The sequence below is a fragment of the Phalacrocorax carbo genome, chromosome 15, assembly GCF_963921805.1.
Source record: "Phalacrocorax carbo chromosome 15, bPhaCar2.1, whole genome shotgun sequence".
Classification (NCBI taxonomy): domain Eukaryota; kingdom Metazoa; phylum Chordata; class Aves; order Suliformes; family Phalacrocoracidae; genus Phalacrocorax; species Phalacrocorax carbo.
Window position 1 is genome coordinate 6,941,623 of NC_087527.1, and position 21,716 is coordinate 6,963,338.

General features: G+C 52.3%; 1 protein-coding gene across 1 annotated transcript in view; it reads left to right on the forward strand.

Annotated features, from left to right (window-relative positions):
* MN1 (MN1 proto-oncogene, transcriptional regulator) overlaps positions 1–21,716 on the forward strand; it is a 114,634-nt gene that overhangs the window by 89,880 nt on the left and 3,038 nt on the right. Inside the window, exon 2 of the mRNA XM_064466759.1 lies at positions 21,302–21,521. Within this exon, the coding sequence (XP_064322829.1) occupies positions 21,302–21,489 (188 nt within the window). The 3' untranslated portion in view covers positions 21,490–21,521. The remainder of the gene's footprint in view (positions 1–21,301; positions 21,522–21,716) is intronic.

Genomic DNA, 21,716 nt, shown 5'->3' on the forward strand with positions numbered 1-21,716 from the left:
ATGCAGCTGTGCCCATGGCAGCCCTCAAGATGGGGAGGATCTCCCTGGGCATGCTCACACCCTTCTGGCACTGCATTTCACTCCATCCACCCCTAGCACAGACAACAGTTGCTAGAGCAGAGCAGAGCCCAGGGTGAGTCACTGGTATGGGCCAGGACCTGCCCTGCCTTGCTGGGGGAGGGAGAGCCCTGTTGTAATTACCTGAACTTGGTCTTGGTGGTTACAGCAAACAGGCATGTTCCTAGGTGGCTGTTCAGTTCTTAAACAGTGCACAGTGTGTGTAGCACATTGTTAAGAAGACTGTGTTCTGCCCCGTGCAGATACCGCTGGCTGCAGTCAGGCAGCTAAGCAATTTTTTTACCTGCTGTCATCTGAAACCAAGCAGAAACCCTGAACTCCTGATGACTGACTAATGCAATTGCCCTTTTATTTCCTGATACTTCCTTGAGAAGCAGAGGAACTCCAAAGCCTACCCTGTTGTAAATCCTTGCTCAAGCTGCAGGCATCTTGCTCGGGTGCAGAAAATGGAAACATGAACGGACAGGGAGAAACTCAAACCTCATCCTTCCCAGCAGCCTTCTCCGTGTGCTGCCTGCTGTGGTAGACGCTTGGTTTTTTACACATTGGGAGGTACTGGGTAGATTTTGTTGAAACAGAGACCAGAACTTCACACCTGCTGTATGGCAGCACCTTGCAGTGCTTTTCCTTCTCGCAGCAGATCAGAGTAGAAGTTATGAATTGCTGGTGGCCACAGTGTTGCCTTTGTCACCGAGCCAAAATTTGCAGATTGCGTCAAACTGCTGCTCGTCCCTCCACCTGGTCTCTAACAAAAATGACTTTAAATTCTCTAGAAGTTAAAACATTTTCTTTGACCCTCAAGAAGGCGCTCCCCTGGTCCTGTGATTTGGGGTCAAAATCACCCTCTTCCCACCATGTGGTGGAGGAGCCCCTTCTTTTGCCTCCTGGTGCTGAGGCACGACAGGCTGTGCCGTGCCATGCCGTGCCAGGCTGCCTCCCCCCAGGAGCGCCTGAAAGGGTTAGTGGCGAGGCAGCATGGTGGGGAACATGCTTTCAGGCAACATGTGGTGGGTCTGCCGCCCCAGCATGCTGCCGGCTCCGGGGTTTCAAGGTGTGCCAGTCCCATCCTTACGCAATCTGAAGTGCCCTGTTGTATAACGCTGTTGTATAAGCAGGGCACGGGCGGGTGTCAGGGTTTTGGCACCTGAGCCATGCTCTCTGCTGTGATCCCTGCACTTCTGCACCTGCAGCCTGGAAGGGATCCATCCCAGGGACTTCTCATCTGCTTTTCTGGCGGCGTTGTGGTGGTAGCTACCAGAGCCGTTTCTCAGAGCGCACCGTTGGTGGGAGGGTTGTCTTTAAGCTGAGGATGGTCAGCACTTGTGGCTGACCCCTGCTCCAGTGTTTAGCAGCACCTTTTCCAGTTATGACACTAGGTGTGGTAGGGGCCAGGGCCATCTTTGCAGGATGTGAAGCCACTGGTGTAGCTGGACTCTAATGAGAGTGGCTTTGCAGGAGCCTCCTTGTTCAGGCAGCTCTGCCTTGCTCTCTGCCCTTGTTTCCAGCTGACATTACCATAGGCGCTGCCCGTGCTACAGGTTACAAAGCTGTCTCACAGAGGGAATGCCAGGTCTTTCATGGCATTGGCACCTCAAAGGGGTGCTCAAAATGAGCTCCGAGGGGAAATGTATCCCCCTGCCTGCAATCACACTGCGGTTACAATGGCACATTCTGGAACATGGCGAGCAGGCTCTGAATGTCAGCACATTGTTCATAGCGAGATATGTGTCATGTTGCATTAGCTCAGGCCGACAGCTACTGGTGGGAAAATGTTTCTGCGAGTTCCTCGGAGTGCCCCCACCTCCTACAGGCAAGGACTTGTGCCTGTCGAGGCAGCAGCAAAACTATACCCAGCCATACTGGGGAAGCAGTGAGACCATCTGGTGCCTGTGTATGTGGAAAGTCATCCGAGTGTTGTGTCCAAAGGGCAAGCCTGCCTGTGCTGGTAGCATGTTCATGGAGAAAGCGTCTGACTGTTTAGAAGACAAAGCCCAGTTTTATTTCTTCATAACCTCTGCTCAGGGGAGAGGAGATGGGGTTAGCGTGACTTATGTGGTGAAATCTGCCGTGCCCAGATAGAAGGCAGCAGCTGACAGTGCTGGGAGCCGAGGAAGCCTTCCCGTTCCTGCCCACAGGCTACAAAGATCAGAAGCTGGAAGTGTGCTGGGTGGTTCATGAGCATTTAGAGCAGGACAGAGCAGGCTTCTCTTGTGAGTGTTGCACAGCCATGTAACGGTGCAAGGATGGAGCAGATGAGGCAAGACGAGGGCAAGATGAGACACAGTGGGAGGACATCAGCTTGCTCACGTGGAGGGACAGCAGCCCGTGCAGAGCCCCAGTGCTTTGCAGGACAGAGAAGCTTTTCTGCAATTCCCTGTATGATCCCTCTCTAAGGGGTGAGACTCCAGTCCTCATGCCCTCATCTGTAGAAGCAGCTCTTGGTGGGGTGAGCTCATTTTGTAATGAGCTGCTCTTTCCAAACGAGCCGAGTGGGTGCCAGGCTCGCTACTGAGCAGGCAGAGCTGCAGCGCATGCAGTGGTACCTCCCTGAGGTAATTGTTCACTCTCTGCTTCCAGTGTTCTCCTGAGTCAGGTCCAGCCTCCAGCACCAGTTACAAGGTGCTGCTGGCGCAAGCCAGGAGCTGCAGGCAGTGGTGGTAGGCGGCGGGGAGCATGAGGGTCAGCATCGGTCCCTGGAACAGCTGTGCATCCCTCGCAGCTCCCTTGCTGCCCCGGCAAAGGCTTGCCAGGCGCCTGCAGCAGTGCGTGTGGACTCCTCCACACTCCTGGCTCACAGCTTCCCTCTGGCTGGGCTGGCTCCAGCCCCGCTCGGCCTCCCTGCATGGCAGGTGGGCTGCTGCCTTCAGAGCGCTGCCTGCTCTCATTATTTTGTTGCTCCAGCATCAGCTTTTCTGAGCCTCTCTCTCTTTATTTTCTTCCAATGTCAAAAAGGTGAGGAGGTCAAACGCTAATGCAGTATTTCTTTCCTTTCATAAAATGTACCTAGCAGATGAGGAGTGTCAACACCGATTTGTTTTTCAAGTGTTTTTGCAGGATTATTTTCTTGTTAAAAGTGACAAGGAGGTGCAGAACTGTCGGCCTTTAGCCAGAGATGTCATCTCGTCTTTGCGTAGGTGAACAGGCACGAGATGACAGAGCACTTTTTTGTGGGAAAGATGAAAAGTTGATCCCAATTTAGTAATTTCCTTAAAAACCAAAAGGGGAACATGCTCCTCTTATTCTTCTGGTCCTCAGTAATGAGAGGCTGGAGAGAGGAAAAGCCTGTTAGGCCATAGTTAGTGCAGGGTAGTTCCCTAACGCGTATTTTTGCAGAACCACTTTCAGTACTGATGTGGGTGGCTCGAGCACAGTTACTCATCTGTGGCCTTTCCAAGTTTTGCTGCATCTTTTGTAAGCAAAAGCTGATGATGGTTTCAGCAAAGGTAAGGTGCTCCTCTGTCCTAGTTGGCAGCATGGACCATGTGGGAAACTGTTCTGGGTTTCAGTTGCACTCTCAGGACTTGCCCAGGAAGATGCCCTGTGCCCGGGAGGCTGTGGGTGGCTGCGGTGCTGCTGTCTGGCCTGGCTGCTGCGCCATCCCCGTGCAGCTCCACAGACATGCTGTCTTCTGCTCCTAATTGCAAGTGTTCATCAGACTTTCAGCCCAGTGCATGGCTTTCTGTGAGCCCAAGCTGTAGCCCCTGGTCTGCACTGGGGCTGAGGAGTGGGGGCAGAGGTAGGCTGGGGGTGCGATCCTGCATCTTCGCTGCCCTGGCCATCAGCTGCCCTTTGGCATGCTGTACATCTCCTGCCACTGGAGAGATGGGGGGACTAAACACCACACTTGGGTCTCTCAGAGCTGATGTTTTCTGGCAGTTAAGGAGACTAATAAATGACTCGCCACTTGACGTAATCATTAAGGGGTCTGCTGTGGGGCCAGGGCTGGGTTTTATCATCTGGGTCAGTAGAGAGGCAGATTGGAGAACCCAGGTGGGCTGGAGATGCGGTTGAGTGCGGCAGGATTTTACTCTCGAGGCTGCCCCTGCAGTCCCCTAATCCATGTCTCCTTCGCTGGATTCCTGGTTGGTCATTCCGTCCGCCCTCGCTGTGATGAGGCCCCTCCAGCAGCTTCAGGCACAGTCTGCTCCTGCTCCCCATGGTCCCGCGCCTGAGCCTGGAGACCTGCGGGGAGAAGCGGGGGCGTTTCTGCCACCGCCAGGGCGGGAGCTGCTTTGGCGTGGTTTTTGGCACAGTATTCTGGCTGCAGCATGGGCAGGGCACGGTCACCCCAGTTCTGCCAGCCGGGGCTTTGCCTTCAGAGCTTCCCTTCACCCCGTGCTGTTTCCAGGGGTTTTCTGAAACCGTCAAGTGTGGCGATTAAAACTAGGCAGCAAATGTGCTGAGACCGGAGCTGTGCCATCTGGACACAGGTGAACTGTGAACTCAGGTGACATCACTGAAGGTGTTTTTCTCAATAAATTCTCCTCTTCTTTTCAGATGGTCTGGCAAGTCAGTTTTGCCTCAATTTGGTCAGAGTACGAAAAAGAAACACAGAGTTTTAAGAAGATTTCCGCAGTGATACTTCTGAAAACAGTCTGCATTTTTTCCTTTAGCAAAGCAACGCCAGGGACTAGCAACCACTTCTTATTTTTTTAGTAGGATGATGAAAATAACCTCGTGTGGCAGAGCTGAATGCTCCCGGACTCAGCAGCTTTGTGCAGATTCCAGAGCACCAGGATAAGAGGTGCTTAGTGAAAACTTTCTCTTTTCTAATTTCTCTTTCCTCTTCAGAACTTGAGTTCTGTGGCGCTGCAGCATACGAGTGGAGCAGCTCTTCTGAAGCCCCACTGCTTCATGCTTTTGTACCGACTTTGAAAACAGTGACCCGTTGGACTGAAAGTTTCCCTGCTTTTTCTCAGCCCCTGTGTGATGTGTGTGTGCAGACAGGTTGTTAAAATGGATTTTTTTTTTTTTCCCATCAGTTGTTAATACCTCATCATGAAGACTGCATGGTTTTAGGACAGCCTTGCTGAAGCATTTTAGCAGCGTGCCTGTTTGTTCAAGCTGGTAATAAACAATTTCCTTACATGTAAAAGATGAAGCAAAGGTAGCTTTTGGAAGAGAGCCAGTTTGAAGCTAAAGTGGAATGCTCCTCCGAAGCTGTCTACTTACAAATGTGCTCGTAGTCAAACAATTTAGCTTTTCATAGAAAAAACAACACTGGAAAAACAAGCAAACTGGAGACAACATATGAAATGATCCCTGTAGGGAGATGTCAGACAGTGAGAGCAGACAGAGCAGTGTGAAAGTGGGTGAATCAGTGTATTCCTTTGTCATCGCTCCAAGTCCAGAAATTCAGCAACTTTGGAGAAAGTTGTAGTTAGAGGAGTAATAAAAAGGCAACTGTCTCACATGGAAACAACATCAGTGGAATAAATCCATGCGAAAACAAAGGGGGTGAGGCTCAGGCTGCTGCCAGAGGGATCTTTGGTGGGAGAGTTCGGTGTGCTTACATCTGCGGTGGTGGAAATGTGCGTATTAAAGCACCCAAGATGAGCCTAGCCTTGTCCAGAAATAAATTAGCAGAAGTAAATAACATGTATCCACCTTCCCATGAGTTCTGGCTTCATTAACAGTGATATCATGCCTTGCTTTTAACAGCTTTTGTGATCTCGGGGCAAAGTATTTTAAAAAAATCAAGATAATTCTTTTGTTTGGGAAAAAAAAAGCCTAAAAGCCCTGAAGTGACCTTTTATTCTAAGTGAAGGAACAGGCAGGCTGATGGCTTTTTCAGATACGAAGAGTCACGGCAAAGCAGCCCAAATGCTAGCCAGCTCTCCTATATGGGAGCGCTGCTGGCAGCGCACACTTGGCCCTATTGTCTCTGCGCTTGTATGGACTAGTCAGTGGGAAATGAGGTATTTCCTTTTTGCAGCTTGCTTGTATTAGAGTGCTGGAGGTCAGATCCTGCCCTGCCTTACGCCACGGTAAAGTCTGCGTGAGGCTGGGGTTTTGTGAGGTTTACACCAGTGTGAGCGGAATCAGATTCTGCGCCAGGTGTCTGGGAGGCTGTGACCTTCTGGGTCTTCTGGGGCATCATAAGTTAAACATGTTCTGATTAGCCTACACTGTAAATCCAGCATTTTAATTCTTTCCATATGTAAGATCCAGTCTAATAAGCCAAAGTTTAAGACCATGCAATCTATTTGGAATAACCATATGGATTAGGAGTCAGACTGTGCTTTTCTGCTTCTTGTATTTATACTAATATAGAGACATTTGCTAATGCGCATGTAGCTCATGCTGGTATCCATTTTTTAAAAATATGACACCAAATGGCTTGCATTAAAATATTTGAAAAGCAGTAAAACTGTGAAAGTTTCTCTCTTGCACACAGACACACACATCTGTGAAATGAAGCGTCTCCAGACAGCACCATTCCTGTCCCTCCCTGTAGGCTTATCCGCAGGGCTGAATGCCCCTGCGAGGGTGCTGGGCCAGCCTGAGCCCCCCGGCTCGCCGCAGTTCCCCCGACTGCTGGGCCAGCATCAGCCTGACGCCTCTGAGACCCCCCCGGGCACAATGGGAAGCAGCCTTCAGGGCAAGGAGGACCTGGCTGGATCCAGATCCCTTCTGCAACGGCCAGGGCTGAACCGGAGGAACTTGTGGCTGTGGAGAGCCCAGGGGCTGCCTGCGGCCGGCGGGGCACGTGGTGCTGACTGCGCAGTGTTGTCATCCGGCCCTCCCTCCCCCCCTCCGGAGGTATTTCAGCCGGGGGTTCGTCCTGCTGATGCCCTCCCGCATGCTGGAGAGAGGTCTGGAGAGAAGAGCAGCAGAGCTGGGCGCTCGCTCTGATACGGGGGCCTTTGCGTTCATGAAAGTCATTAAGGTTTACTGGTCCTTTTCTGCAGTTTCTTGGTTCTCTTGGGAAGATCCCTTTCTTCCTGTCTTTCTCTTGTCTCACCAGTTTGATTCTTTACCTGTCTTTCTGCTTTCCTGTCTCTCCCTTTATGTAAGTTATGGATTTGAAATATTATCTTAAAAGAAAAATAGCAGTACTCTGCTTTTGAAGCTTTGCTGTTGTGCTCTGCACTGAATGTTCCTCAGGAGAAGGTCAAACAAGCCTACTTACGATCACCGCTTCTGCAAGAACCCGCCAACACTGGGGATGGTGCTGGGTTTATGGGTGGATGCAGGGCTCCCAGCTCCAGGCGGTGTCTGGCAGGCTCCGGAGTCCCCTTTGCTGCTGGCTCCCACTTTGCTACGCGGTATTCCTATGCTACCTCCTGAAGGTGGCAAACCTGGCAGCCAGTGTAACCTCTGTGTCTGTACTTCATACGTTGTTTGTTGTTAATGAAGTGGTTGTTTTGTTACGCTTCTGCAGCTGGTGGTAGGAAGGCACTATGACCGAGACAGTGCTGAGGAGAGTCCGGTGCATGTCCCCAAGAGGACAGTCTCTTTGCTTGCTGTTCGTTGGCATTGGCTCTCTCTGGAAGAGGGGCAGACTTGGCTCTCCAGCCTTGGGGAGCAGCCGTGCGGAGGGGCACTGCCTTCCCTCAGGGGGTCAGGGTCCCTCTAAAGGTCTCCCTGAGTTTGGGGTGAGCAGCACCAGTTCCTGCCACACCAGGGAAGCACTGGGGCAAGGAGCGGCATCCTCTGTCCTCGTCTCGCCTCCTCTCCTCGTGGTGTTTCTTGAGGGATGCGTTTCCGCTGAGGGCGGGAACCTGTGATGCTTACTGTTCCCAGGGTACCGAAAGCATCTGGGCCAGGATTATAAAGCCGTCGGCTTGCCATGGGAGCCAGAGTTGGACCTGGGTCTGCGCGAGCACTGGAAAGCATTTCCGAGTGGGAGTTGCACTCTGCCATCCGTCATTTGCTCAGACGGAGAGGAGGGAGTCAGCATGAGACATGGCAACTTCTTCCTCCCTGTCTACAGCATTAATCTAAATGCCAAAACGCAGACCTTGTGGAATGCACCGGCGCTGCGGAGAGCACCAGCCTCTAATTCCATATGGCACAGAAGTATCCCCCAGGTAGTGCTTCGCAGACACCCAGCGCTGTCTCGCAGCTTGTAGGTTAATGCCGCCAGCTTGGCTGCTTATTCATGCTGGTGTTAGGCCATATTGAGGAGCCGCCGGGTTGGGCTGCCTGAGGTGAGGAGAGAGCCCCGGGAGAGAGGGGAGCACAGAGACACTCCCAACGCAGGGCTGGAAATTGTTTATTGAAAGGAAAGGATCATATTACACTCAATTTTTGCTGAGTTTATCTTGGTTTTTATCAGATTACACACGGGATAACTCATCAATATTGTGATCCTGCTGACATGTAAGTGAGCCGCTGCATAATTCATGGCTGCTGCAGGGCTCCAGCAGTGGGAGGCACATATTTAATTAGACACTTCACCGTTTCACTCTTCTGGAGCAGCCCTGGGATTGCACCCGTGGAGGTGGATGCTGCTGTGGCCCTGCTGGCCACAGCCCCAGGCTGCCTTGCAGAAGCTATGCTGGTGGTGTCCCTGGCATCCCAGCTCGGTGGCAGAGGCACTGTGTCATGGCTTTGTGGCGCAGCACTCTCTGGGGACATCCGACAGCGTAGCCCTCTGGGTGGCATGGTCTGTGCCAGGGTGCAGAATGACAGCCTGCTGCAGGGCGGTTCAGCCTGTGCTGTCCTCAGGGGACCCCCGGCAACAGTGCTGAGCTCAGAGCAGAGCCCCGGGTCGTTAAATAACACTGTAATAGGCAGAAATGCAAAGAAAACTTAGTAATGGCCTGTTAATTTTTTAATGCTGGTATTGAGTAAGAGACAAAGTAACTAATTCCCTTCCCTGTGCTGAGCAGTTCAATAAATTAGGTTTACAAAGTTCAGAGCTGATCAGGGTACCAGAGCTTTGATTCCTGTGCTTTGCATTAGGGTACAGACAACTTTTGCAACATTTCTCTCCCTCGGGCAATATTTCTAGTGGTGCAGTTAAAGGAATATTATTGCCTGGTTCTTCTTCAGTGCCAGTTGTCATCTGCTCTTGTGAGGCTGCATCACAGCCCAGTTAGAGAGTGCTGCTCCAGAAGGCAGGCTGTTGGTTTTACTTACAAAGCAGCTTTTGCTGTCTGAGGTCTTCCTGCTCATGGGTCGGTCTGTCTGTCCATCTGCTGGCTCTCCATCTGTCCTCGTGGTGTCCATCACTGGCAGTGCTATTGCCAAGAGCGTTATTTAGAAAGCTCGGTTCTGATTCCACAGACCTGAGATGCTCCAGTGAATGGAGGTCATGCTGATGGTGGGAGAGGAATAGGTGTGTTGCCTTCTGCATGGCCTGCAGCCAGTGTGACTGCCATGTTTTGACCTATGGAGGCAAAGACATTCAAAATAGGGCAATACGTTGAGAGGGATGATATATATGGTCCATGCCTTATGTGCATGTCAGTGGTGACATCTTAAAGGGCTCAGTTTCTAAGTGTGGGCGAGTTGAAAGGGGGCTGATAGCACCTGGGCACCCAGCATGGGATTTAGGTGGGTGAGCGCCGAGCTGCACCCCCAGATCAAGGCATGCCTGGCTGCTCCAGCCCGTGAAATGGCTCTGTCGTCTCAGCCTGTGGGCCTATGTCCATGGGATGCAAACCCCCGCAAAACCAAGGAACCGATGAATACTGTGGGTCTGTCCTGCCCCCACTGAGCTCGGGGTTTGAGCTGGGCCCTTGGCCCCAGGAAGGAAAGATGTCCCAGCAGAGCCGAGGGGTTGTCCCTCTCGGGTGCCCTTTGGGGAGCACATTAAACCATGGTGATGATATGAGGGGTGTAGCATCTCCTCCCATGCTTCTCGGCTGTGATGTTTAACTCCGAGAATCCACATTATCCATAAAAACACCCAGTCCTTTATCAGTCTTTTCAAGTTCAGATGGCAACACCTTCCTGCAGCAGTGAAGTCCAGAGCTGAACTCTGCGTTTTTGGAAAAGTCTTCCTTTTCCATACCATTTTCCATTCCAACAATCTTGAATTTCTCACTCTGGTCTCACTCATCATCTCCTCCATCTGGCGCTTCAGGACAGAGACAGCGGTTACCCCTGCCCTCCCCTCTCTAGGCCATCCCCAGATTTATATGACCATTATTGTACCCCTGCTCACAATCTCCTTCCCACGGTGAGCAATGTCCAGAGGGGCAAGGAGTTCTGTTCACAGGGGTTCAGCAGTGGACCCCTCCCCAGTGCTGGTCTTTTGTCTGGCTGTGTTCAAGGCAGTGTGTGTGTCTCCCTTCCTCTCACAGGCTGTTTGAAAATGTATTGGGGATAGTGAGAATTTTTTCCATTTTTGTGGTGCTTCCCTCCATTAATTTCCTGGTTGTAGTACATTACTCATGGATAATTAAGAGTGAGCTATTAATACAACATTTAATATTCAAGTGCAGTGAAGAGGAGAGAACAATAAGTCAAGGAATCATATACTACAAGACGTTTTGGTTTAGCGATGAAATTTTTTTTGCTGGCTTTGGCTATCAGAGCATAGTGCTGCTTCCATTTAAGTATGGTCCTGAGAACTTCATTTATTGATAGAATACAAATAGGACATTAAATCAGGGGAAGTGAATTTGAATTGCTGGCCATATATACAATTATGAACAGGATTGGCTACTTCTATCTAGTGTATCTAAGTTAGGAGAATTATGTTAGAGACCACTAAAGAGAGCTTAGAGTATCTTAAAATTAATGAGATTGAAGTCTGTCTAGGAAAAAAAAATTAATGCTAAAATGCAGCTCTCGCATTAGGGATGAAACAATTGCTTTAGAGAAGTGGTCATGCTTTGTCCAGATGGAGAAACATGGGGTGGGTAGGCTGTGTACCAGCATCAAATAAACACATCTCAGCCTTATGTGCTACTCCTTGCCCCGCTGTCCTCACGTACAGAGGATGAATTGATTGCCAGCAGCAGAGAGGAGAGGGAAGCTGGCGTGTGTGGCTGGGAGGGGTGGCCATGATACAGCCCATCACTGGGTTTCCCAGCCCTCTCCCTTCCCAGTTGCTGCTGGCTGCTCCCAGCACCGCACACCCACTCTGAGCAGCCAAGCCACACGTCTGCAGAGCCCCCCCCAATATGGTGTGTTGGAGGGTTACTGGGGAGCAGCCTCTTGTCCCCCAAAAGCTGTAGATTTCAGTGACCTGTGTCCACAGCACAGTGCTTTCTGGCATGGGTTTTCAAACAGCCACTTCTTTGTAAGGATGCACTGAGGCATTTCGGACCAGCCACAGAGTATGTTACTTTCTCCTTGTGCCACTGGTCTACCTGTACGTTGGAGATGAGGCGGGAGGTTTAGGTCCGTGAGCACGCCCACCTGAACCATGCAGTGGATGGTGGCAGTCGGAGCACACACCTGGCCGGAGATCACCTCTCCCTGGGCAGTGGGCTCCCAGCTGGAGCAGGGGCACGAGGGGTGGGCGCAGAGGCACTGCCCCATGGCAAAGCAGGGGGGTAGGACCCCCCAGTGCCATGCGTCCCGGCTGGGCTGGCCTTGGTACGGCAGCAGGAGTGCCGGCACTGCGGTGGGAGGCAGCTCCGCCAAGCCGCACCAGGAGCTCTCCGGAGATGGAGCGCGTAAAGATGTCACAAGTCAAGCACATGTAAAGGTTGCCATTTACAAGCAAGTAATTGTAAGAGTTACCACACAGCTGTCTCTGAGACAGCGCAGGATATTGTTATTTATATCCCCACCATTTGCACGCTGCTCATACGCGCATCCCTGCCCCCAAGCCGAGCAGCAGTGCTGCTGCCTGCCAGCGAGTACACCTTGTTAGATACCCGGCCTCGCTGCACAGTGGGCCAGCTGCCTTCTTCCCTTGGTGAGAGGGGGTCTGCCGCTGGAGGAGGGCGGTTCGTCTGTCACTTGTGCGCTGACTTACCCCGTCCGGATTTTGCACAGGCTCATGTCCCAGCACGGGGCTTCCTCGAGCTACGCCAGATGCACACACATGTGTGTGCACAAGCATCACATGTATGTAAATACTTGTGCATTATTTTGTTTGATGAGCTGAATAATTGGTTGTTTACAGATGGTAAAGGGTAAGTGTGCTTCTGACCTTCCTTCACGTGAGTTGTTTATGGTTAATAATGATCCCGCTAAGTACGTCCATTTCTTTAAGGGGGCTGTTCTCTCCTATAGGCAGTCTCTGTGCTCTCTGAATCCTAAATACAAAGTCCCTAATCTCTGTAGGGAGAAAAAAAAAGACCGACTGATCCCCCAACCATTCTGAAATAGGGAATGTAATTAAACATAGGCCCTGTATTGATTCCCAATTAAGCAGCAACAAAACAAATTCTTTGCTAGTATAATAAAAATGTTGTCAGAGTGTTGACAGTATTCAGGCACAAAGCTTTCCTGAGTTCATTGTGTGCACACATTTATAAGTGTCATATAAATAGCTGCATTTTTCAATGAGGAACCTTCAGTACAGCCGCCTGTTGTAAAATTGCGTTTGCATCTTTGGACATCAGAGACTGCTCAGCAATTAGGAAATAGCTGCTTCCAGCAGTGACTGCTCACCCATGCCCCCCTTCCAGAGGAGCAGGCCCAGCACAGGAGCCGTGGCTGAGCAGGGCTCCAGGGATGCTGGCATCCAAAGGCTGTCCTGTGCTAGAGGCACAATGGACACCCAGGCTTGGGTGAGCCCTGGCAGTGAGACTGGGATCCTCAGGGGTGTTTTATGTATGACGCCAGCATTTAAAACAATTTAAGCATTTAAATCAGACTGGACTTGAATAGCCAACTTTGCAGATCCTGTGCCTGCGCACCCGGCCGTGCTGGGGTGGAGCAGTGCCCAGTTGGGCTGCAGCCCACTGCCTGCTGCAGAGTTTCTGCCTCCCCTGCCCTGCCCAGGCACCATCATGCCTACCCTTGAGAGCTGCTGGTTTGGGGTCCCCCCCTCAGTCTGACCCACCACTGGGGGCTGTGCTGCTCTCAGCTTTCCTGCCTTTTGGTGGCTTTGCAGAGGTGATCCATGGCCAGCCATTTCCCGATGCAGGAGCAGAGCAGCCCTGCGCGGCATTGCGGTGGGCGAGCTGCAGCTGAAGCCTGCCAGGGTAACCCTTCTGCTGGGGGTCAGAGTGCCATTTACTGTGAAGCCTCCCGGCTTTGGGGTAACAGGAAGAAATGCAGAAGAGATTGTGGATTGGCGGTAAGGAGGTGACTCTGTCTCAAGGGAGGGGTTTCCTCTGTACAGGTATTCCTAACCAGCCTCTTCTTTGGTCTGTGGTGGGTCTGGTCTGCTGGGGTTTGGATTTTCCCTGACACCTGGCAGCCCTTTGGTACCCTGCTGGGGGAGCAGCGATTCCCACTGGTGCCAGCATGCAGAGGGGACCAAGGGGTCAGCTAGGAACATGAGCTGTCCTTCAACACTGGTTTTGCCCTGGGCTCACTTGACTGTTCACTGGGAGAGGGACTGGCTCTCTCTGGTGTGAGAGAGTGAAAAAATACCACTAACCCTAACGTTATGATCTGCTCTGTGCACCGTGCCTTGGGAGTGCTGTGCAGCTGCTGTGGTGTTCGTGACTTCAGGACACGCATGTGTTTTCTGTGAAGAGCAGTGTCACTTTGAGTAGCTTCTCCATTTCTGTAGGCTGGAGCAGGGTGTGTGTGGTGTGGTGTGAGTGTGCATGCGTAAGTGTGTGAGCGTGAGGCTGAGAGCAGGGATCTGGGGGAGGGGAAGGTTTCAGCAAACATTTCCTTACCAAAACAGCCCTGACCTTTGCAGGGCTGAGCTGTCTGATGCAACAGGCTGAACCTTTCCAGACTCCAGCTCCAACCTGAAATGCTTCAGAGCAAAATTGATGGTCGCTGCATTGGCCCAAGTGTTTACATCCACCGCTTGCCCCACTGGAGGATGGGGAGAAGGGTCTAAAAGCCCAAAGTGGGAGCTGCAGTGTTTTTCTCACATGTAACCGGAATCAGTGTCAACTGATGCCCGCAGGCAGCGACGCTTACCTGTGAGGTCTGGGTGCTGCCCACAGGTGGCTGTGCTCCCTTGCGCCCTTCGTTTGGGGAGCGGTGTGTGCCGGCATGGAGGAAGGGCCATGCGGGGCCAGGAAGGTAGTCAAGTCGTGCAGCCAGTGTTGGTTTGGAGGGATCGGCAGAGGTATTCATTTTGACCATAGGCAAGTCAGCTTTTCTGTGCCAGGGACTCAAACCCAGTTTATTGAAACCAAGTGGGAGTTTATTTGTTGGCACCTACGGTGTGCAGGCAGGAGCCACCGTGCTCCAGGGATCGGCGCCGAGAGGGGTCGTCGCTGCCTGGCTCTCTGGCAAACCAGCTGTTAGTTACAGAGATGCTGTTGTTTCTGTGTCCTGCAGTGAATAAAATTAAACAACTCTTTATTTCTGAATGACAGCCCAGGGACTGCACTTCTGCTCTGACTCGGTGTGAAGTGGCTTCATCCCAGCGCGGGTCCTCTGGGGCCTGAAGCCCTCGATTCATTAGTTGTCAGGCTTGTAGGTGGATTCTGCATTAGGCCTTTAATTTAGTGTATTGCCATGGGCTGCTGACCACATGACACTGCTCAAATGTGAGCAAATCTAACGAGGATCCGGGACTGCTCTTTAATTTGGTGAGAATAACAGAGTGAGCAGGGGCCCAGAGAGTGTTAATCATTAAGGAAAACTAGCTGAAACCAGGTCAGCCAGTGCTGGTTCTCGGTGCGATGTGATGGAGAGGGAACACTGGGCGCTGAGGAGGCAGCGCTGCAAGCCGCGGCACCCTGTGGTACTGGCAATCCCGCTCTGCCTCCGTCGGGAAGCACCATGGCCCCAAAGAGCCGGCAGCAGCAGTGTGCCCTCTTTACTGACACCTTTTCCGCTCCCTCCAGCTGGGCGCTGCGGCTCGCAGACCCCACGGGGTGGTTGGGGTCCTGGCAGGGCTGCGCTCAGGCCCCCAGCCCAGGGCGGTGTTGCAGGCCCTGGCCATCCCCTTGCATCCTTGTTGCCCGTGGGAAGGGGAGGTGATGGTCCCTGGCTGTGGAAGATCTGGGGTGCCAGGCGTCTGCTGTCCTTGTGGGGAGCCAGTGGCAAAGGCAGTCCCAGCTGCCACCCACCCACACCTCGGTTTTGTGTGGAGCTGCTTGGCTCAGAGGCCCCAGAGCCACTTGCTCCTCACATTGAGCGACATCCAGTCCCCATGGTTAGGTTCGTTTCATACAATAAACAAATTCACTCTGCTCTCCTGCTGGCTGTTCCTGGATGGGGCCAACTCCCCTTGGCATGCATCACGCAGATTTATTGCGTTATATTGGAGTGGTGCCTGAGCTTGGCTGGCTTCTTTAAATCTTTTTTGGAGAGGGGTGGGCTTTGGGAGAGGGGGCACAGAAATCCTCTGTAGTAATTCCTGTTGACTGCAGTGACCAGTGAGGCAGAACTGATCAACTGCAGGCTTCCCTGCTGCTGAACTCTGCCAACAAAGTGCTTACATCTGCTTTTACACTAATGGGAACTTTATGGACTGGCGTGTCCCCCCCCAGGAGCAAATTCCAACAAGGTCAGAATCCAGAAAGTTGCCACTTGACACCGGCTGTGAAGCCCTGAGCCAGCCAGAGGAGGCCAGGTTGCACTGAGGACCTTCTGGGGCAGGAGATCTAACACTATCGTGTGCAACTGATAGCCTGGAGGCTTCCCAAACGCCTCTGCTGCCGCCTCGCTTCTCGGCTGCACGGCCCCGCTCCGTCCCCGGGGCATGCTGCCGGAGGAGCGCACAGATAGATGCCGTGTTGAGCAAGGCTCTGAGTTGCGCTGCTCAGCAAACAGGGAGACGCCATCAAAGGCCGGCCTCCAGCGGCGTGCTGTGTTTTGGGAGACGCTGGGCCACGTTCACCATTAGCGTGGCCTTACGAGTGCCACTCACACGTGCAGCACCTAGTGCTGTGATGATGATGTGGGCACTCAATACAGATTTGGAGCCATAAGCATGGGCAGCCAAGCTGGCGTGTGGTGGCTGAGCAGAGCTGGCTGGAGGTGCAGTCAAGCCAGAGTCACAGCCTGACCCACTGGCTCCATTCGCTGCTGTGGCAGAGTCCTGCTCTGGGTCCGTGCTGCAGATAGCTCATCCCTGGGCAGGGCTCTCTGGAGCAATCCTCGCTTGTGCTCATGTTCATGTCAGTGGGGACTTTGCTCCGGGAGCAGCTGCTCAATATGGAGCAGAAACAGGTACCACGCGTGTGTGCGTTGCACCATGGGATGCATGGGAGGTTTGCCCCACGTACAATGGGTAACTGGTCATGCGTGGTGATACAGGGAATTGGCGACACAACCGTGGAAGGCATTTGGTGAAGAGCCATTGGCAGCCCTGGCTTTTGGAGGTATGGGGGCCTTATGGCACTAGAAATGTCCCTTTCTTTTGGCTCCTTGCTGTACATCACTAGCTGTGCTATCTGAAGGAAGGTGTGGACACAAACTTTCTAGACCCCTCTTTGCACATAGTGTTTGGCAGCAAGAGCTGGCTACAGGGTGGGCACAGCAGAGCCAGCGAGCAGCCGGCTGGTTATCTCCTCTGCTGCACACAGGCAGGGCTCTGCAGGGGGCTCCTGGGGACGGCGCTTGTGTGTGCAAACAGGGCTGCCTGGTCTGAAGGCAGGCCTGCTTTGTGACTGCTCGGGCAGCGCTAGATGCCGTTACCAGCAGAGCTGAAAAGTGGTGGCTTTGTGCTTAAAAGGGAGGCTTAATGAAATGTCTGCTGTTACTTTTGTACCCCCTTTTTTTTTGCTTCCTTGACTGTACTGGCAGACTGTGCTGTTCTGTTTGCATCCCTGGAAGATCACGGTGTGGCACTGAAATGATGACGGTGAAGGCAGGCAGCAGTGCTGCTCCTGCTGCCAGGCCCGTGCCTGGGCTTGGCTGTGCAGCGCTCGGTGCACGGCTGCGCTGCCCACCAGCAAGTGGGCACCGGGTGGAGCTGGGAGGCATCGGGCGCCCGCCGGCTCGGGGCGTGCTGTGCTCAGAGGAGCACAAGTGCTGTGTTGTGAGTGTGCTGGGTACAAAAATTGTGAAATGATTGCTTTGAGGGTGTGTATTTTCCTGAATTTAATGAATGACCATTCCACATTAATGTTTATTAAGGTGATTAATACTTTAATTTGTGTGGAAGAGAGTTTGCAGAAACATAACTTGCTTCTACACAAGAGTTACTGTTCATTTTTCAGGAAATATAATCAGTCCAGACAAGGCTTGCTGAATTGTGGCCTGCTTTAGCAGCCCAAGTGTGAAAGATTATGGACCGTCTCCGATTAGCTGTCTCTTTTTTAATCTAACATTGCAGAGGCCTAATTGCTTTGACTTTGACTAAAGAGAAGATGGTTTCCATAAGTGAGTCCCACAGAGCTGTGCTCTGTACAGCCACTGGCCCCGGGCATGGCAGTTGGGGTTGGGTCCCCAGCATCCCCCGTGCCAGTGTGGTTGCCCACTGTTGCACATCCCATATTGCTCTCTTGGCATGTTGGTCGAGTTTTGTGCTACATAGGGTGCTGGTGGACCCAACTTCTTGTTGCTCTTGCCTAAAGAGGCCAGTATTGAAGGGGCTTCTGTGTCCTGCCCTGTGGGGCACCCGCTGATGTTCACTGTGTACCATCCATCCAGTGCAAGGTGTGGGGCCTGGGCTGCCTTTGCTGTTGAGTGCAAGAGCATTTGGCAGTGTATAAGATGCAGAGCATGCATGCAGTAGTGTCTCCGTATCCCTATATCTGGGCAGAATGGGCAGAGCTTTAGCCTAGGGTGTTGTTTTTGTAGTGGTAACTCCTCTTAGGTTACAAGGGTTTAATGATGAAGCCCCCTGCCTGAACGCACAGCATGGCATGCACAAGGGCCTGTGTTAAACCAGGGGAGAAGGGCAGTGCGAGTCTGCTGTGAGGGATGATGGATGTGACGTGTCCTGGCACCCAGCTGGCTCCTGATGTCGTCTCCGAAGGGATGTCTTGCTCTGAAATGGCCATACCAACGCCATAGCAACTCCAGTATGAACCTGGCCCACATCCGTTAGACATCTTTGCTGTTTCCTCTGCAGTGGTGGGTGAAGAGCGTAATTAATTTGTAGCATTAGGAGAGGGGCGAAAGCTAGCCATGACCTGGTATCTGCCTGCACCAGGGGGACTGCACCACAGCCCAGCTCCCTTCCTGCTGCGCCAGATCTCTGCAATACAGGACCTCTGGAGCTGGCACCAAACCTTCTGGTCCTTGGAGAGTTGCTGTGACCTCACCCTGCTGAGCACCACCTGGTGTTGGGGACCCTGCCCCAGCCACCTCCGTGCCCAGGGCAGCAGAGACAGGTCCCCTCTGAAGTGGGAGTATTTCAAAGTTTGGGAAAAGGGTGTCCTTGCAGAGCTTTTACAGTGGCCTTGCACAGGCACGTTGTCCTCTGGTGGCTCAGTGAGTCTGCCCCGTGCTGCTCCCGCAGAACTCTGCCCCAGAGTCGTGCCGGAGTGCGGGGCTGCCCGGCTGCTCCAGCCACAGCAGGGCAGTGAGCAAGGCAGGAGCATCCCTCCCGAGCATGGTGCCTCTTCTCCTTCCTTCACCTAGCTTGAAGCTCTGTCTGGTTTTAGCTTTTTGGAAGAAATCCTGTGACATCCTCCGTGTCCCCTATGGCACAGGGAGGGCTGGGGTGAATGTGCCTGGGTGCAATGGCGAGGGAGGACAAGGAGGCTGATGAAAGAGGCTGTGGAAGGGGATGGGGTGGGGTGGGGTGGGGGGGTGGGGTGTGTCTGCCCAGCACCCCTAGGGGGTTCCCTGGGGAAAGAGCCCCAAGGCATTGCTCCTGTTCCCACTGCCCAGGCACAGGGGATGCCACACTGAGCACAGTTCTGGTGCACAGAATGCTGTGCTCCGGACCCCTGGTCCCAGAAGGGGCTGAGTGGCTCCTTGCTCCTTGTTGCTGGAGACGTGATCGCCGTGTCACAGCTGGCAGGGAGGGGGCCTGGACTCTGCCTGGTGCCGGGGGAGCTGGGTGCTTTCAGTGGCAATGACCTGGAGAGGCCAAACACTGGCTGTGCCAGCCTGGGTCCCCGTCTCCTCCCTGCTGCCACTGAGGTTTGCTGCGACCGCTGCCTCTAAACAAATTGAAAGGCGATTTCGGAGCAGGCAGGAGTGAATGAATTCTGTTTTTCTCAAGCATTTAGTGTTGCTTTCAGTTTGCTTTGATGATGTCTTCCCACAACTAGTGTAAACAGACTGCGCAACAGGGAGCACTCACATGTGTACAAGAAGCTGCACATGAAAGACAGAGGCATCTTGAAAGCCATAATAATGCTCTGAGTGCCAGTTAAAGGATTTGTCACTAAGAGCACTTTACAGATAGAAAGAACTTATTAACTAGTGTGACTAACAGCTTGCAAGGTTTAATTGATGTGTGTTTGTTGTCCTTTTATATCTCTCCCCCTCGTCTTCCTCTTGGCACCGATTCCAGCAGTTGCTGGTGTGAGAGCAGCAGTCTCTAAGCTGCCTGAATAGGTACCAGGAATAAAAGCAAGGCCAAGCCCTGCCCTGAGTGCTCCTGATCCTCGGTGGTGGTCAGGGCTGCAGCAGCCTCAGGAGCTTGTCCCTGCCGTCCAGTTCCCCCCTTAGGAACTGAGGCTGGGCTTATTTTCTTGCTCTGGGTTCTGTTATTCCTCACTAAGTGACGCTAAGTTTTTGAAGATAAAGCTTTTCAATGCATGAATAGTATGGATAATTAATGTTTCTGCCAGACAGACTACTCATTGCAAGATTGATTGACTATTAAGGTCATAACGTAGGAGCCACCCACACGAAACAAACAGGCTAATGTTAGACTTCAGCTTAAGCCGAGAGTTGGTCAGCTGTCCATGGTCACAGTGGGGGCTTCCAGTCATCTGTCAACAAGTGATTGATTGATGTGGACACCTTCCAATCTTATTCTGATTATTCTCAGCAGCTTGCCTGGTGGCCATTTTTCAGGAGTTGGCAGCACTCAGACCTCCAAGACTCAATGCGATGACTGCATGGGGGTTAACCCTTTCCTTTGATCTGAAACATCTTTGTTATGGGCAACGACTGCAGCGCACGAGGGAAGGATTGTGTTTGTGAGCCCAAATTACGGAATACACTGGGAGACTCCCAGAGATCATGTGCAGGAGCGATGCTTTGACTTTCAGACATTTCTAATTGACTTGGCCCGAGTAAAGCTGTGAGCGGGAATCTGCAGAGAATCCATCTGGAGCAGAGTAGATACAGCTTTCTAACCGAGCTTCTTTATCACACTGTCTTTTGTGGGCAGTTCAAAATGTGCCGCAGAGTAAACTGTGTGCATCAAAGCCCCAAAAGCAGAAAGGCAAGTTCTAATAACTCGGGTAGGAGAGAGTTTGGTATTCAGAGGGCAAAAAAAATAAGAATTCAGATGTACTTGTTCTGGTGTGAGAGACGATGAGTTAAAGAGGGCTCTGCTGTTCTTAAGGATAGCTCCTGGTTCAGCGCTTTGAATTCACTAGGAGAAATTTGTTGCCTGGATGCTTTCTGTATGTGCACATGAAGATGACTTAAATATATCTCTCTGTAGTATTTTATGTATGTTATACTTGGTGTGTGCCCACACAAATGCCAACGGGAAAGCGAAATTGTAATTATGTATGCTATATAGTGTACATTTACAGTATATAAACATGTTCTCGAGTTCTTTTGATTGCAGGCACGTGCAGCAGATTTCCATTTTCTTGTACGTTTTTCAGCAGTTTCAGTTTGACTGTTTAGGAGGGCCCTGACGCCTGGCTTGCTCACCTTCCTGTGCAGTTTCCATCCATGGTTTTAGCACTCCTAATGTACCCTAAAAAGCCTGCCATGGGGAAATGTCAAGAGCCCTTTCTCCTCCAAGAGTTAGATCTTTATGTAACTCAAGTGTATCATTGCATTTTTATGGTGCAATCCAAGTGCTGTAACGTAGCAGAGCTGGCACAGAGCTGTTGTGCATGAGATCGCGACAGGAGAGCTGAGCTAAACTGCTCTGGGTCCTGGTGTGTTGGCATGTGTGCCATAGGACACCAGCACAGTCTGGAGGCCCTTCATGGGCCTGGAGCAATGGGCTGCAGTCTGATATTTTTCCCATGGAAGATGCTGCATCAGGCTCCTATTCATGACCCTTAACGTCAGCCTTTCTCCTGACTGAGCAGGGACTGGGTCTGAAGCCAAATGGAGCTGCTGGGAGCTGGGCTTCCATGACCACGGCCGAGTTTTGCTAATCCCATCTGCTCTCCTTCCCTTGCAGGTGGTGATTCGTCCCAGAACCAGGCGGACACCCACTCGGACAGTGCCCCCATACAGCACCGTGCCGGCCTTGTTGCTGACTGTCTCCTGGACTCCAAGGACCATTTTCCACTGCATGGCTGGGCAGCTTCCCACTCGGAGCTGCTGCACTGGGCAGGCTCCCTGGCAGCGGCACTGACCTGCACCTAAGTGAGCACCGTGCCCAACGTCTGGTAGACCTGGTAGGCTTCCAGCGGGAGGCAGGATGGACACGAGTTTCAGCCAGCCTTTGCCGACAGGCAGGTGCACCATGGTCATGCTGGTGGAGAGAGTTAGGTGGGGTGTATGTAGGTTTGTGGGGGTATGCTGGGGGCTGGTACCACTTTGGGAGTGCTAACTTAATTGCATGAATGCCACCAGCCAACTGCTTTCACAGA